This window comes from Pseudonaja textilis, chromosome 1 (genome assembly GCF_049901715.1).
Source record: "Pseudonaja textilis isolate UNSWEBS1 chromosome 1, rPseTex1.2, whole genome shotgun sequence".
Lineage (NCBI taxonomy): Eukaryota > Metazoa > Chordata > Lepidosauria > Squamata > Elapidae > Pseudonaja > Pseudonaja textilis.
The window spans coordinates 5,696,959-5,714,400 of NC_141990.1; the positions used below are offsets into that span (position 1 = coordinate 5,696,959).

At 42.9% G+C, this 17,442-nt stretch overlaps 1 protein-coding gene across 6 annotated transcripts in view; it reads left to right on the plus strand.

The window, feature by feature from the left end:
- The window catches only part of BCAS3 (BCAS3 microtubule associated cell migration factor), a 604,042-nt gene that overhangs the window by 84,678 nt on the left and 501,922 nt on the right, over nucleotides 1-17,442 (plus strand). For all 6 annotated transcript variants that reach the window (XM_087924910.1, XM_026710222.2, XM_087924916.1 and 3 more), the window contains exons 10-11: nucleotides 6,368-6,444; nucleotides 7,795-7,878. In XM_087924910.1, the coding sequence (XP_087781036.1) occupies nucleotides 6,368-6,444; nucleotides 7,795-7,878 (161 nt within the window). The remainder of the gene's footprint in view (nucleotides 1-6,367; nucleotides 6,445-7,794; nucleotides 7,879-17,442) is intronic.

Genomic DNA, 17,442 nt, shown 5'->3' on the forward strand with positions numbered 1-17,442 from the left:
AGAGCGCTTGGGCCTCCCCGACATGAGCGATGTCAAACTGGTCACGCCCACCTGGTCCCTCGAGGTTAAACACATCCCTGACGGGGCCCTCAGTGAAATAGAATTTGGCACCCTTGCCCTCTACTATTTCAGACAAAGGATTGTCCAATCTCGTCTTAAAAACCTCCAGTGTCGGAGCACACACAACTTCTGAAGGCAAGTTATTCCACTGATCAATTGTTCTCCCTCCTAGAAGATTTCTTCTTAGTTGTCGGAGAGACAAACCACCTATATACTGCACAGGTCTCAGATGTTTATTATCTGCTTTGGTCGTTACTTCTTTAATGTACTGGCCATGTATCACTTTTTCCCATATCTATTTTCGGTTTTTCATTTAGTCTTTCTTTAACGAATCAATTAATCCGAATAGAGCTGGAAGGGACCTTGGAGGTCTTCTAGCCCAACCCCCCTCTCAAGCAGGAGATCCTATACCATTTCAGATAGATGGCTATCTAATCTTTTCTTAAAAAACCTCTAGTGATGAAGCACCCGCGACTTCTGGTGGCAAGCTGTTCCACTGGCTAATTGTCCCCATTGTCAGGGAGTTTCTCCTCAATTCCAGGTTGCGTCTCTCTCTTGGATGAGTCTCCACCCATGGCTTCTTGTCCTGCCTTCTGGTGCTTTGGAGGATAGCTTGGCCTCTTCATCTTTGTGGCAGCCCCTGAGATATTGGAAGATTGCTACAGTTCCTTCATTCTCCATTGATAGGTAGATAGTCTGGAGCTTTTGTCCAGCTTGAAAAATTGATTTCGGATTGAATTGCTGTGATGTCCAAATTAGAAGCACTTCAACCAAGCACTTCCCAAGGCCTTGTAGAAATGCTTCCCAGTGCAATAGGAGGAACGGGGAGAGCTGAGTGTCTACACTCAGCAGAAGACAACTTGACATGTTAATAAGCATCTTAATCGCTGACCTGCTGCTTTGTCTAACAGCAAGACGCCAGAGGCTTCTGGAACTTTAAAAAAAAAGAGATTTGCTCTTACAGGTAGTCCTCGACATACGACCACAATTGAGCCCCAGGTAGCCATTTGCTAAGCAAGACAGTCATTGGGTGAGTTTTGCCCCTTTTTACGACCTTTCTTGCCACAGCTGTTAAGTGAATCCCTGCAGTTGTTAAGTAAGTCACAGGTTGTTAAAAGAATCTGACTTCCCCCTTGACTTGGCTTGTCAGAAGGTCACTAAAGGGGACGGGGATGCTGCAACGGTCATTAAGTGTGAAAAGTGATCCTAAGCCACTTTTTTCAGTGCCGTTGTAGAGCAGTCACTAAACAAATAGCTGTAAGTGGAGCTGCACAGCTGGTCGTCGACTTACAACAGTTCATTTAGTGACCACTCAAAGTTACAGCGGCACTGAAAAAAGTGAGCTATGGCCTTTTAAATACTGATGACCATTGCCGTATCCCCATAGTCAAGTGATCAAAATCCAAATGTTTGGCAACTGACTCGTATTTATGACGGTTGCAGTACCCTGGGTTTTTTTTTTCATGTGTTCCCCCTTTCTGACGTCCTTTCAAGCAAAGACAACAGGGAAGCCAGATTCACTTAACTATCGTGTCCCTAACTTAACAACTGCAATGATTCACTTAACAACCGTGCCACAAAGGGTCGCAAAATGGGGCAAAGCCCACTTAACAAATGCTTCACTCAGCGACAACGATTTTGGGCTCAATTGTGGCCGTATGTCGAGGACTACCTAGATGCGGCATGTAACAACTTGTACTTCTTCACCTCTCCGGATAAAAGCTTCTCTTACTTTTCCAAACAAATGATTAATCAGAGATGCATTTCCTGTGAATTTTGGAATCACTGAATCACTAGATTGTACAAGCTAAACTTAGAGTTCCTGTCATCCATGACTTCTGGCTGGAATAGCTGGTCGATGCAATCCAGGGACACAAATTTGAAAGTTCTTTTTAAAAAGCTGCCAAAGCTACCTTCCTATCAACTCTATCCATCTCTGCAAATGCCCAGTTATAAAACGTGTTAATTACTTTTCCTTGGCATTAATGGGAATACAGTAATGGTCTAAAATGCTTCAGCATTTTATTGCTATCTACGATTCACTCCCTAAAGCATTTCATGGCCACAATTAGAGGTAGATTTGCAAAACGGGTTCGGATCCATAGATTTGCAAAAAAAAAAAGCGATTTGCAAAAAGTGCTTGGATAACACAGTTGCCAAAAGAACCATCGTAACTGCAATTATTCATTGCAGTTAAAAAAGGCAAAAAAAAAAAAGAAAGACAATTTCTTTCTTGGGAGGATGTGGAGTCTATACATCTTTTTTGGTTACTGTCAGATTACAAAGTTAGGTTAAGAAATCAGGTAAAATGTTGCATTAGCACTAAGCCCAAATGTGAGAGGTGACTTTAAGGAAAATAGGTATTTTCATTAAAAGAGCAAAAAAGAACTGTATGAGAAACCCAAAACCAATCTAAGTGGAAGAAAGCAAGAGGAATGATGGATGGCCTACTTTTTAAGAGCCACATAAAAATGAAGGGATGTAAGTTAGCCTAACCATGTATTGACTTACGTTGTATGTCAAGAAGATGGGCCACGTGTTATATTCAGCTCACGTAAACTCAATATAATGATATATAGGCTTGTCCAAAGTAGAGAATTCTAACTTCAGAATTTTTGCAGCCAGTGAATTTTTTCTCCTCTCCCCATTTTAAATGAACGTATGAAAGTTTTATGCTGCATCAGGATGTATGTCCAGTGGGTTGGGGGGAAAAATAAGCAGACCAAATGTCCAGTTATTTGATTTAGACGAGGAAGAGCAATCATAAGGATTGAAGCTTATAGACTAGGGGATTGAAGATCACAGACAAAGGAGACTTCAGTACATGAAGTCTGTTCCTCCTCCTCCTCCTCCTCCTCCTCCTCCTCCTCCTCCTCCTCCTCCTCCTCCTCCTCCTCCTCCTCCTCCTCCTCCTCCCCCAACTCAACTCTCTTCTAGCACTGATGATGTTACCTAGTTTGGTGATGAAACATTTGCAAGAAAACCACCAAGCAGAGAAAACACGAAAGACCCCATAGTCATTGTCCTCCTCCCCCTCTCCCTCCTTTCTTCTTTTCTATCTCTTCTCCTCCTTCTCTATCCCTTCTCCTCATCCCTCCTCCTCCTCTTCCTCCTTCCCATCTCTCCTCCTCCACCTCTTCCTCCTCCTCCTCCTTCCTCTTCTCTCCTTTTCTGTCTCTTCTCTCTTCTCCCTTCTCTATCCCTTCTCCTTATTCCTCCTCCTCCTCCTCCTTCCCAACTCTCCTCCTCCCTCCCTCCTCCCTCCTCCTCCTCCTCCTCCTCCTCCTCCTCCTTTACTGTCTCTTCTCTTCTCTCTCCTCATCTGTCCTCTTCTCCTTCCCAACTCTCCTCCTCCCTCCTCCTCTCCTTATTCCTCCTCCTCTTCCTCCTCCTTCCCTCTCCTCCTCCTCTTCTTCCTCCTCTTCCTCCTCCTCCTTCCTCTCTCCTTTCCTTTTTCTGTCTCTTTTCCTCCTTCTCTATCCCTCCTCCTCTTCCATCTTTCTTCCTCCTCCTCCCCCTCCATATGTCAAGCACAAACAAGCAGATCCAAAAGAGCTACTTTATTGTTCTCTGCCTGTTTCACAGGAATCTCCCCTTGTCCTCTTGTGCCTACATAAGGAGTCCAGACTAGTTCCCTGTTTGATCCCTCCTTCTAACTGAGATGGTTGCTTTCAAACATAATATTTATATAGAAATAATGATCATGTTTTGATAATAAATGTAATGATTAGGGGTGGGTTGGCTTATTCCAACCCAGAATATACTGCATATTGATGTACTGCTTCAACTTCCTTTGCTAATTCTGCCCTCTCAACCCTCCAGTGAAATAAGTAGTTGTACAAGACATGGCGTTTTCCCATATCTCACCCAGACATCAAAACTCACTTCCTCGGGACTCTATTTTTAGCTTTCCAACACTCCATAAAATCCTTCAGCTGGGAGCCTGTTCAGTCCAAATGTATCAGTAGTCACTTTGAAGTTTCTAAGTTCCTTACTTGGTTCCCATACTCTTGGTTCAGGAATCTCTTTTTTGCCTTTTATCTATTACATGTTTTTGTTAACACCAGACATTTTAAAATCTTGTCTTTTGTTAACAGTTTTTGATGTTACTGGTTAGAAAGGCAGTGGACACATTTCACATAAATATAGTTTAAAAAGCAATCAACTGCTGGTGTTTCTGCCATGGAAATTCTGCTTGGTGCAGAATGTCTGGGTCTGACCTGGTGCAATAGGGACACAGTGGCTCAGTGGCTAAAATGTTGACCTCAGAAGGTCAGCAGTTCAGTGGTTCGGATCCCTAGCGCCGTGTAACGGAGTGAGCTCCCGTTACTTGTCCCAACCTGGCAGTTTGAAAGCATGTAAAAAATGAACTGAACTTGCATCGAAAAATAGGGATCCCTTTGGTGGGAAGGTAACAGCGTTCCTTGCGCCTTTGGCCACACGACCATGGAGACATCTTAGGACAGCGCTAGCTCTTCAGCTTAGAAACAGAGATGAGCACCGCCCCCTAGAGCTGGAAATGATTAGCACGGATGTGTGAGGGGAACCTTTACCTTTTACCTGGTGCAACTCGGGGTCTCTCTCTATCAAAGTGAAGAATGTACCTCCAGTTGGGGCCGGTTCCCCTCCGTGAACCTCAAAGAAGTTAAGGAGGAACCAGAAAGGTCGATGAAGATTCTCAATCATGGTCCTCCCAAAGGTGCTTTTTCCACCAGGCCACTGGATTTTCTTGGTTTTCTCCCTTGAAAACGTTTCACTTCTCCTCCAAGAAGCTTCTTCAGTTGTAACTGCTAAGCAAGACAATTAGAACCAAAGAGGCTTTCTTGGATGAGAAGCGAGAGATTTTCAAAAAAAAGAAAAGAAAGCCAAGAAAATCCAGTTGCCTTGTGGAAAAAAAACACTTTTGGGACGAGCAACCAGAAATATCTGCACTTGGTCCTGAACCTCACTCATGTATGTCATATGACTGAGGCTATTTTGACCAGGACCTAGTATCAAAGGGTTGCTGAGATAAGTCTGGATCAAAGGCTTGCGATTATTAGTCATACAAAGCAGTGGATTTTCCATTTATAATCCACCAGCAAAAGACGAGATGTTAGTTACAAGAAGTTAGTTACTTGCCTAGTTACTATGTTCTTTGGTTGGGGTAATAAAATAAAACTTATTGAGAGGTCTGTCAAGACTATCCTGCCTCAAAGTCTTGGAAGATGGAAGACCATCTTCCATCGTCCAAAAAGCACACCTGATCTTCCATTCCATACCAGAGAAAGGAAGGAGTTATAGAATGATGGTTCTCTCCCAGGGATGGTCACCCCACCTCTCCCCCAAATGTATCTTGTTGAAGGGAATTAATTAATTAAGGGAGGTCCACCTAAAGGGACCAAGAACAAGGCCCTTCTCCTGGGCATCATCCCTACAGGGAATAAAAGATTAATCTCCACTTTGACAAGACCCTGTTTTTGCCAACCGGCCTGGTGGCCCCAGAGTGGGATGGAGCCCATCAAATGGCTTCTTTGTTTGCTGTGGCCAGGGGAGGGGGGTGGTTATTGTTTTTATTATTTTATATTGTGTTTTTATTGTTATAAGCTGCCTGGAGTCACTGAGAGTGGCCATATAAATTGTCGTCAGTGAGTGAGTGAGTGAGTGAACGGTATTTATTGCTATTTCCCAATGCTCGCTTCAGAATACTTCAGCTATCCAGAGATGTCAGAATTTTCTAATCCATAATTTAAAACACAGTGGCTTAGTTTACCTACAGCAGTAAGCATAAATATATGGTATATCTGCAGAGTATGTTAGGCTAAAAGCACACCAGACCCCATTAATTGATCGGTTAACATTCATTCTAGGCTTCCCAAGTCTAATACACCTGTGGATGGTTTCACAAGTTCAAATAAATAAGGGGGACAACATAGCACTTTTTCTCATTATTCCCAGTAGGGAAAGGACCAAATGTGACGCCCTTCATGTTCTCTGAGCTCGGTTGTTTTTTTACAGACATTTCGTTACCTGCCTAGGTAACATTATCAGTGCTAGAAGAGAGTGAGGTTTGCTCTCTGTACAGTAGCTTGCCCTGTCTGGATTGGTTAGGACATGATCTTCTTACTAGTTCCTTGAGTAGGGTCCTGTTTCCGCTCGATTATTTATCAAAAATCTCAACCTGGGATACAAAAAAAGTCACTGGTTCCAAAATAAGATGACGAGACTTGTGGACTCTTTAAATTACAAGGCAAGAGTTTTGTGTGGAGAAGAAACACTTCTTTATCTCCATTCCAATAATGCTACCATTTGCATATTTTGTTCTCAGGTTGCTATCCTTGCCCAGGGCCAAATATGAACCCCATAGCTCTAGGAAGCCGGTGGCTGGCCTATGCAGAAAACAAGGTAAGGAATCCATTCTAATTTTGTTACTGATTTAAATCTGGCTCTTTCCTTTTCTTTCTCTGTCTGTCTGACTGTCTCTCTCTTTCTCTCTCCCTCACCCCCCCCCCCCACACATGCACACACGCACACGGATGTGGTAGAAAAAGAACATGTGTAAGGATGGTTGACTTCCAAATAGTCCTCTTGGTGTTTTTATTACGAGTCCTGTAGTTTACTTTCCTTGCAGTCCATCAGGGCGGTGTAATCTGAAGTCCCAGAGCTTCAGGGGCCTCTGAAAACTTGGACGGAATCCCCCTAATGGGAAGGAAAGACTTCCCAGAAGTAGGTTTGAGAAATTCATGAATCACAACTCTACAAAACTATTAATAGCTGCCTGGACTGATAAAAGGGGTGTGGGGGGGAGAGAGAGAGAGGGGAAAAAAATATTTGTTCCAGTTGCTTTCCTGCCTCTGTTTGCTTGTATGGGCTCATTTGTTGGCATGGTCTCCTGCCTTGCCTAGGACAATCTGGCTGGAGGAGAGAATGCAGCAATAAACAGGACTTTCTTACACAAACACATGTAGGGAGGGCGGGAGGGAGAGAGGGAGGGAGAGATGGGGGGAGAGAGAGAGAATGAAAGAGAAAGAATAAGAGAGAATGAAAGAGAGACAATGAGAGAGAGAAGAGAGAATGAAAGAGATGAAACAGAGAATAAGATAGAATGAAAGAGATAATGAGAGAGAGAATATAAGAGGGAGAATGAAAGAGAGAGGGTAATATAAAAATAAGTATTTTCTTAAAATGCTAATTGTAGAGGCAGGATTGAAGGTACCCTCTAAGTAGCCGGTGTTGCTATAATCTAAGCCCTCAATTTACCATCACAATTGAGCTGCAAATCTGCATTGCTAAACAAGACAGTTAAGCAAATTAAGCCCCATTTTACAACCGTCCTTACCACGGGGTGTGAAGTGAATCACCGCAGCTTGTAAGTCAGGGACACGGTTCTTAAGTGAATCCGGCTTCCCCATTGACTTTGCTTGCCAGAAGGTTGCAAAACGTGACCACGTGGGCCCCGAGTCACCTACACCATCAGACGTACCTGCCAGTTGCCCAGCGTGTGAATTTTTAGGTCACATGACCTTGGGGATGCTGTGGTGGTTGCAAGTGAGAAAAACGGTCACAAGTCACTTTTTTCCCATTGCCGTTGTAATTTTGAACGGTTGCTAAAAGGACTGTTGTAAGTCGAGGACTGCTCGTTACGGGGTGGAAGGAGGGATGGGAGGAGAATCCCAGGGCCCCAAGGGTCTGCCCAAGGGGGTTCTGCTGTTTGATTGGTTGACTTGACCTAATGCAAACACTTCCTTCTTGCAGCTGATTCGTTGCCATCAGTCCCGGGGTGGAGCTTGTGGCGATAACATTCAGTCCTACACAGCCACAGTCATCAGCGCAGCCAAAGTGAGTCTTTCCGTGGCCGACATGGCGACGTACATTTTTATTTAAAAGTAGTTTTTATACTGTCTTTCATTTCAGGGTTGAGTACGGTCGGTAGTCCTCGACTTACAGCCGGAACGGAGCCAAAAATTACTGTTGTTAAGTGAGACATTTACTAAGGGACCTTTCTTGCCGTAGTTCTTAAGTGAATCACTGCAGTTGATAAGTGAGTGACCCAGTTGTTAAGCGAATCTGGCTTCCCCATTGACTCTGCTTGCCAAAAGGGGATCACTTGACCCTGGGACACTGCGACCGTCATAAATAGGAACCAGTTGCCAAGTGACTGAATTTTGATCACATGACTGTGGGGGTGCTGGAAAGGTTGCAACTGTGAAAAATGGTCCTAAGTCCCTTTTTTTCAGGGCTGTTGTAAACTTTGAATGGTCACTAAATGAACTGTTGTAAATTGAGGACTACCTGTATAGCCAAAAGCATTTATTTCAGTTGTATAACTCCCCTTTCCTCAAACAAGATACAGGCCAAAATAAGAAAACGGCAGGTTTCGTATCAACAAAATACAAAAAGAATTAAACAATTTAATCTGACAAACTAATTAGAATGACATTAAAAACATTTTCATCTTTCACCTTCATTTTTGTTAGGCATATTACCAGAAAATTATGACAGAGGGGTTGTATATTTAATATTACATGGGTTGACAGCAGCAGGAATTGTATTTGCACAATATTGAAAAAATGAAGAAACTCCTACAGATGAAAATATAATTAAAAAAATATTAGACTTTGCGGAAATGGATAGGTTAACATTAAAGATAAACAATAAAGAAGATACAGAATATTTTTAACATGGGATTTATTTTACAAATGATTAGACAGTAGAGGTAGAAATTAGAAATTGGAAGAATACTACTATATACAAGTAAATATTGCTACTATTGTAAATTGACCCAGACAATACACTGTTTATTAAGCACTCATGTTTGAGAAAGAAAAATATACAAATAAAATGTGTATATCTATCTATCTATCTATCTATCTATCTATCTATCTATCTATCTATCTATCTATCTAGACATTTTCACCTGAAAAAAAATGGGTAGGAACTTAAAAGGAGCTGTGCTTTTTATAAAACAGGGAATTTCTACCTAATCCAACATTCCCTCCTGAAATGGTTATCCAGAAAACCCACAGGCACGATAGGAGCCCAGCACCAACAGAGCCGGTGGTCAGGAATGATCAAGGCTAAAATAACATCTGGAGGGCCACCGTTTTGACATAAATATAAATGTGAATGAAGAAATATATATTTTCACAGCATGAGGACATATGCCTTTTTTTAAAAAAGTCATGTCTCTGAATATGGAAATCCTATGGAAAACATCTGGGTAAGATTAAAGAGTAAAAAGTGGTACCTTTGTGGGCATCAGCTGAAGGCCACCTACCCAGATAGAAGACGTGGACGATGGCTTTTAAAATCCTAGCCCCAGTACAGATAGTCCTTGACTTACGACCATAACAGAGCCCAAAATGTAAGTTAGTGAGCAAGGCAGTTGTTAAGTGAGTTTTGCCCCCATTTTATCACCTTTTTCTTGCTACAGTTGTTAAGTGAATCACTGCAGTTCCGTGGTGGGATTTTATTTTTTTTTACTACCGATTCTGTGGGCGTGGGGGTGTGGCAGGGGAAGGATACTGTAAAATCTCCAGTCAGAGGTGGCATTTGCCAGTTCTCTGAACTACTCAAAATTTCCGCTACCAGTATTCCAGAACTGGTCAGAACCTGCTGAATATACCACCTCTGCTGCAGTTGTTAAGCTAGTAACACAGTTCTTGGATACATCCTATTGGCAAAACTGGTGAAAACCAACTCTGAAAGTTCCCGGGGTTTTCACCTAATTATAAGAGAAAGTCTTCCTCCTTTCCCCCCAAGTCATCAGTCACATGGTCCAATCGAGGTGCTGGCCAGTTGCTTGGTTACTTTGTTCCTCCCCTCCCAGCCACCTGTTAGAATGACCTTGGTTCCTACAGCAAAAACCTTTTGTTTGCAAAACCCCAGTTAACTATTTCCCTCCCCCTCCCATCCAGTGGCAACCCTGAAGCCTCCAAGATGGCCCCAGCCAGGTTCGCTTCAGGGTTGACATTGAGCCGTCACTAAATGAATGGGTATAGGTCATGGACTGCCTGTAATCGAAGGACTAGAACTCACAGTCTCCCAGTTTCTAGGCCAGGGGTATCATATTGGATTTCTTCAAGGGCTGGATCAGCACTGTAGTTCTCCTCTGTGTGCTGGCAGGGCGGAGATGGGACAGATGCTGGCCCTACCGGGGCGTGGGGGGGCTAGGGGGACCCCTCTTTGCTCCCTTTTTGGCCTGCAGTACTTTACTGGCCAAAACGTGGCGTGGTGAGGGGGCAGCGTGCAGCTTCCCCGTGCCCCATTTTTGCCCTCCACGGCCTCCAGCAGCACTTCTGCCGGCCAAAAACAGGCACTTTGGAGGCCTCCCATTTTGGCCATCAGAGTGCTGCAGGAGGCTGTGGAGGCCGAAAACCGGCTGCCGGAGGGAGGCACAATGCCCATTGTAGCCGGCAGAGGCACTGAGGGCCAGTCTTTTCCAGGCTGGCCCCACAGGCCGAATATAAGCACCCCTGTTCTAGGCTGACTTTCAGTTTCATTGTACGCATGTTGTGCATTGACAATAAATGTTCGATTGATTGATTCTTTAACCACTACACCTAATAGGGTCTCACCATTGCCTTGGTAGCCGCTTTTTCTTCTTCTCTTCCAGGCCATTTCCTTTGCCCTCTTCAATCCGGTAGGAAAATGTAACTCATAATTCAAGAATTCTGTTCTGATATTGGCCTTCTGTCAGGCATTTTTCGGTGGATTTCTGAACTGACTAAAGGGTTAGATTAGGTGACAGTCCCTCCCAGCTCCTACATTCTAAATTTATATCTGTAAATTCAGTTAAACACGAGAAACATTGTCATTTAACTGTAAAATACACCCCTCTCTGGGTTTCTGAAGCCGTGCTTATTATAACTCCCATCAGTTTCTCACTTTCTGGGAGAAGACATGGTGGTTTGCAAGGAAGGAATTGAAAAGTCGAAGTTTTCAATTGGTGGGCTTTGACCAGCTTCTTCAAAACAACCCACAGAAAAAGGCAGAGAATGTGCCATTTCCTTAGATAAACAAGCAACATTTTGAAAAGAAAAAAAAAGTGCATCCCATAATGATGACTATGGATGCCAACCAATCTTCTGTTAAATGTGTGGAAAAATCACAGGTTTTGTATCGGTCAAGACAAATATGGATCTGTGTGTGTGTATTTCGAAGGGGAGGGGGAATAAGGAACTGTGTTACACAATTTGTTTTATCGACTTTAATACAGAATAAAATACAACTTGCCTCCAGAAGTTGTGAATGCTCCAACACTGGAAGTTTTTAAAAGATGTTAGATAGGGTTTCAGCATGAACAGCGGGCTGGACTAGAAGACCTCCAAGGTCCCTTCCAACTCTGTTATTCTGTTCTATTCTAAACATACATTTCCTTAATTTCACGAATGCCAGCATATTCTCATTCTTATTCTTACAATTAAAAAGATAGTCTCTCCATTTCTGGATTTGTATTTCTGCTTTCATAGAGGCTATTTAACTATTCACTCAGTGAAATACACCTTGATGGTCGAGTTGGTTTTTATGCTGCAGATGTTAAAGAGGCATATTGTAAGGTAGTTAATTAATATTTAGCGTGGGTCCTTTCCCAAGACTTAGAGCAAACAAATTGAGGGGAGGAAGGATGTTTTGGGCATTCTGAAGCTTTGGTGTGCTTTCAAAGTAGAAGGCGTGGTAAATACGGCCAAGTAGAGTTTGGTTTAGTGGCTAAGGCAGGAGATTAGAAACTGGGAGACAGTTAGTCCTAGTTCTGTCTTAGGCATGAAAGTCAGCTGGGTGACTTTGGGCCAATCACCAGGAGACGGTGAGTTCTAGATGGTACAGAATATTAAAAACAAGCACAAACAGGATGAAAAACAGCTTCTATCCCAGGGCAGTAGCTCTTTTGAATTCTACTGTATAGTGCAGTGCTGGCGCGGTGTTACGGGTTTTCGGTTCAATGTGTGGAGGGTGAAGGGTGTGTGTTTGTGTTTATTTTCATGGTCACGATGTGCACCGAAGATGGTGTTTGATTTCGTTGTACGAGGTGCATGACAATAAAGTAAACTAACTAACTAGCTAGTTCTATCTTAGGCATGAAAGTCAGCTGGATGATTTTGGGCCAGTCACCAGGAGATAGAGAGTTCTAGTCCCACCTTAAGCCTGAAAGCTGGGTGACCACAGGCCAGTCATTTTCAGCTCTACTCACCCCATATTGTTGTTGTGGGGAAAATAGGAGGAGGAAGGAGTATTGAATCTGTTCTCTTGCCGTAAGGTGATAAGTTGGGCATTTTTATTAATTGAAATTAGAAAAAGCTATCTGAATCTGGTACCTAGGCAACACTGTATTTTTGCTGCTTTTAGCAAATACTCTGACGAAGTTTTCTTTAGCCACTGAAGTAGTCAACAGTACAGAAGGTCCTCAATGTATGACCATAATTCAGCCCCAAATTTAGGTTGCTTAATGAGAAATTTGTTAAGTGAGTTTTGCCCCATTTTACAACTTCCCTTGTCCCATTTGTTAAGTGAATCACTGCAATTGTTAAACTAGTAACACCATTATTAAGTGAACCTGGCTTCCCCGATGATTTTGCTTGCCAAAAGGTTCATCAAAGAGGATCACATGACCCCAGGACCATCATAAATGCGAGTTAGTTGTCAAGCATCTGAATGTAAATCACATGACCATGAGGACGTTGCAGTGGTTATAAGCGTGAAATACAGTCATGTCACTTTTTTCAGTGCCGTTGTAACTTTGAACAGTCACTAAGCAAACTGTTGTAAGTCGAGGACTACCTGCAGTTCCTGTGTGTGTGTGTGTGTGTGAGAGAGAGAGAGAGTGATGGGTCCTAGTGGATCCCCCTTAAATAAGAACCGGCAGTGTGTTGCAGAAGCTGCATCAACAGAAGGATAGGATCCAGATTTCAAGAAGTGATAGTACCACTTTATACTGTACAGGTGAGGCCGCACTTGGAATACTGCATCCAAGTTCTGGTCACCAGGACCCCCGAAAAGATGCTGAGACCCTAGAAAGGATGCACAGAAGAGCAATAAATGTGATAAGAGGTCTGGACTCTAAACCATAGGATGAATAACTAAGGGAACTAGGTACGAAGGGTGTTCGGTGCTCCCTGAGCTTGGTTTTTTTCTTGCAGATGTTTCATGACCGAACTAGGTAATGTTATCAGTGCTAGTAGGGAGTGAGCTTTGCTCTCAATTTCTATTCTATAACTTGCCCTATCCGTAATGGTGGGAGTGGTCTTGAAGGTTCTTTGGTTGGGGTGTTTACTGTTATCTCGTTTAGCAGTTCCTCGATTGGGGTATTTTTTTTTAACTTCTGGATTGTTGGTCTGATGTTATTCTTGGTGTTAACTATGCTCATTTGGGTGCTGATTGCTGGTGAGGAGGTGTTTGGGTCCTTTTCTTCCCATTTTGACCTGTTGATAGTCTCTTTTGCACAGGATAGCAAGAGCACTTAGACTTATATACCGCTTTTACAGAGTCAGTCTCTTGCCCCCCCAACAAACTGGAGCATTATTTTTCTAACCTCGGAAGGACGGAAGGCTGAGTCAACCTTGAATCTGGGGAGATTTGAACTGCCAAATTGCAGGCAGCCGGCGGTATGTAGATGTTGTTGCCAGGCTTCTAGGAGTTCTCTAGCATTTTGGGACTTGGTTTGGTCTAGGAGGGTCACAATTTCCCAGTTGAAACTATGGTTGAGTCTGTCCACTTGTTGTGAAATTAAAGAGTTTTCATCATGTCTTCTGACGTCTAGTTGGTGTTCATGCGCTCAGCTAGTCTTCTACCTGTTTGTCTTACATACTGGCTGTTACAGTTCTAATATCAACTATTCGACCAGTGAACCCAAAATAAGGAAACAACTCTCAGGAGCTTTGAATTCCCCAAAAGTAAGACTTTATTGGATACACCATTTTGGTACCAGCTCTGGTTTTAAAACCAGCTCTGGTTTCCCTGCGCAAATGTTTGCTTAGTTAAACCATAGCTTCCCTTTCTCCCCACCCCTGGAGGTTCACGTTGTCCAACTATGAGGTGTCCTTTTGTTTTGGGAACAGTCCAGCTCCTTCTCAGGCACCTGCAGTCGTGACCTTTGATGGTTTCCAGGCTCTCCCGATCCGTGCGTAACTTCTCAGCACTCCATTCCACCCTTCTCTCCCCTCAGTTCATTGACAAGTTGAATAGCAATAAGGTTTGAAAGAAGCAACCTTGTCACCTTACTCTGAATGTTCAACCTTGTCCCCTTACTCTGAATGTTCTCAATGAACATAGTTAGATGCAGGTTTTCAAGAAAAGATTGGACAACCATTTATCCGGGATAATATAAAGACTATTAGCACTGCAAAGGGTTGGACTAGAAGATCTCCAAGGTCCCTTCCAGCCTTATGACTGTAACGAACAATTCAGGATTTTTACAGCTCCCCCGCACCAAACCCTAAAGAATGTACTTTTGACATGCCAGACACAGATTTAAACACCCAGACTTCCTCACCCATAGTAACACTGATACTTTTTCCGTTCCTCTCTCTCTCTCTCTCTCTCTCTCTTTTTTTGGAATCCTTTAAGCCCCAAAGTAGCACAAGTCACTTCTAAAAAACCATACGCAAAAGAAGCAGGCATCTGTTTTCTCTTGTTACCTGATAACTCCGTAATGAGTCCTAACAGCTTATGTGAGAGCCGGGCCATTAGCACTAATGGACAGAGAAGACAGCTGATATGGCATGGGAAAGGTTAAAAGATTACCGAAGAAAAATTCACAAATATGCTTACCGCAGAAGGGAATGAGGCATGGCGGGTTTCAGGCCTGATATTTACGGACTAATGGATTGGGTCAAATTGGAATCGGCGTTTCTGATGTCTTTTTTTGGCTGCCTTGCCTTCCTGTTCTGTTGCAAGGCAGGGTGGCCACAGGTGGTTATTGCTTAGATAAGCACCCTGCCTTTTATTTTGTGAAACCTCAGCAGTTGTTCCCTGGTGCTGCGGCCAGGTTGGCTGACCTTGCGCGTGTCCGAGTGGGCATCTCAGAAGGACCACAAAACCACAACATCTGGACAAACGTTTCGCAGCGAGAGTTGGAGGGGGAATGTCTAGTTTGATGAAAAGAAGGACTAAGGGGGTGACATGATAGCAGTGTTCCAATATTTGATGGGCAGCCCCAAAGAAGAAGGAATTGACATTTTCTGAAATGGTATAGGGTTTCCTGCCTAAGCAGGGGGTTAGACTAGAAAACCTCCAAAGTCCCTTCCAACTCTGTCATTCTGTATTCGAATCCTAGTAGACAATCACTTAAATATGAGCCAGCAGCACGCAGCTGCAACCAAAAATGCCAATGCAATCCTAGGTTGCATCAACAGAGGGATAAAATCAAGATCACGTAAAGTGTTAATAGAACTTTATGATGCCTTGGTAAGACAACACTTGGAATACTGCATCGAGTTTTGGTCACCACATTATAAAAAAAGATGTGGAGACTCTAGAAAGAGTGCAGAGAAGAGCAACGAAGAGGATGAGGGGATTGGAGGCTGAAACATATAAAGAAGAGTTGCTGGAACTGGGCATGTCTAGTAGTTTAATGAAAGGAAGAACTAGGGGTGACATGATAGCATCTTCCAGTACTTGAGAGTCTGTTACCAGAGAAGAGGGGGTCAAGCTATTCTCCAAAGCCCCTGAAGGCAGGACAAGAAGCAACGGATGGAAACTAACCAAGGACGGAAGCAACTTAGAACTAAGGAGAAATTTTCTGACAGTGAGAACAATTCATCAGTGGAACGACTTGCCTCCAGAAGTTGTGGTTGCTCCAACACGGGAAGTTTTTGAGAGACTAGAGAAGCATTTGTCTGAAATGGTATAAGGTTTCCTGCCTGAAGAGTTTCCAGCCTTTTCTTTTCATTTGAAAAAGTCTGTGAAAATAAACCTAGGAGGACTGTAATCAATTTGATCAGTCCAGGTGTAAGACAGGAACCGGTTGCATGGGGAAGGCATGTTCAGTACAGGTTGTCTTCGACTTACAACCGTTCGTTTAGTGGCCGTTCAAAGTTATAACGGCATTGAAAAAAGTGACTTATGACCATTTTTCACACTTACAACCATTGCAGCATTCTCATGGTCCCATGATCTAAATTCAGATTCTTGGCAACTGGCTTATATTTATGACGGTTGCAATGTCCCGGGATCATATGATCAGTTTTTGCGAACCTCTGACAAGCAAAGTCAATGGGGGAAGCCCCATTCACTTAACAACCGTGTTACTGACTTGACAACTGCAGTGATTTGCGTAACAGCTGTGGCAAGAAAGGTCATAAAACAAGGCAAAATTCACTTAACAACTGTCCTGCTTAACAAAGGAAATATTGAGCTCAATTGTGGATGTAAGTCAAGGACGATCCATATAGATGTGTAGTTGAGGGTATAAGGCAGGAATTCATGAAAATCTTGTATTGGTGGCTGTATTAATTATCCAAGTGAGTTCAGGTGATCTTTACAGTCCTTAGAAGTCTCATTCACAGGTCTGATTCATATTTTCCGTTTACCTTTTTACTCTGATTTTATATATATAAGAAAGAACAGTTAAATAGCCCTGGGTCAGAGCAATAACCACAATCTGAACACTCCCACTTGAATTACGGCACTTTAAGCAAATCTATATTTCTTCCATCTTTAGTCAGTGCTGATCTGCCATCTTTGCCGTTTAGCCAAATGTGATTAAGTAATGGCAGTTCCTAATTGCTTGCTGGAATGGGTCCTAATTGTGCTGCATTCAAATCTGAAGTCCAAATTAAAAGGTTCACTGGTAAGTTAGTAAGTGGTAAGAGTCACCATGGGTGAATAGGTGGCAATACAAATTCAATAAATAAGTAAGTACTGTAAGTAAGTAATAAAGTAAGTAAGTAAGTAGGTAGGTAGGTAGGTAGGTAGGTAGGTAGGTAAGTAAGTAAGTAAGTAAGTTGATCCAGGACAGTTTTCATGAATTAAAGGAGAGAGCAACCTACCTTTGAACAACTCAGTTAAGTAAGTGAATGGAATGGAAGGGAAGGGAAGGGAAGGGAAGGGAAGGGAAGAGAAGAGAAGAGAAGAGAAGAGAAGAGAAGAGAAGAGAAGAGAAGAGAAGAGAAGAGAAGAGAAGAGAAGAGAAGAGAAGAGAAGAGAAGAGAAGAGAAGAGAATGGAGGGGCCTTGGAGTCTTCTAGTCCAAACCTCTGCTTAGGCATATTTCTGCTATTGTTGCTTGCATTCATGCTAGTATCATTAAGAATATAACAGAAGGTACAGAAAATCCTCAACTTATAATCACAATTGAGCCCAAAATTTCTGTTGTTAAGTGAGACATTTGTTAAGTGAGATTTGCTCTTTTTATGACCCTCTTTTGCCACAGTTAGGGGAGACATGATAGCAGTCTTCCCATATCTCA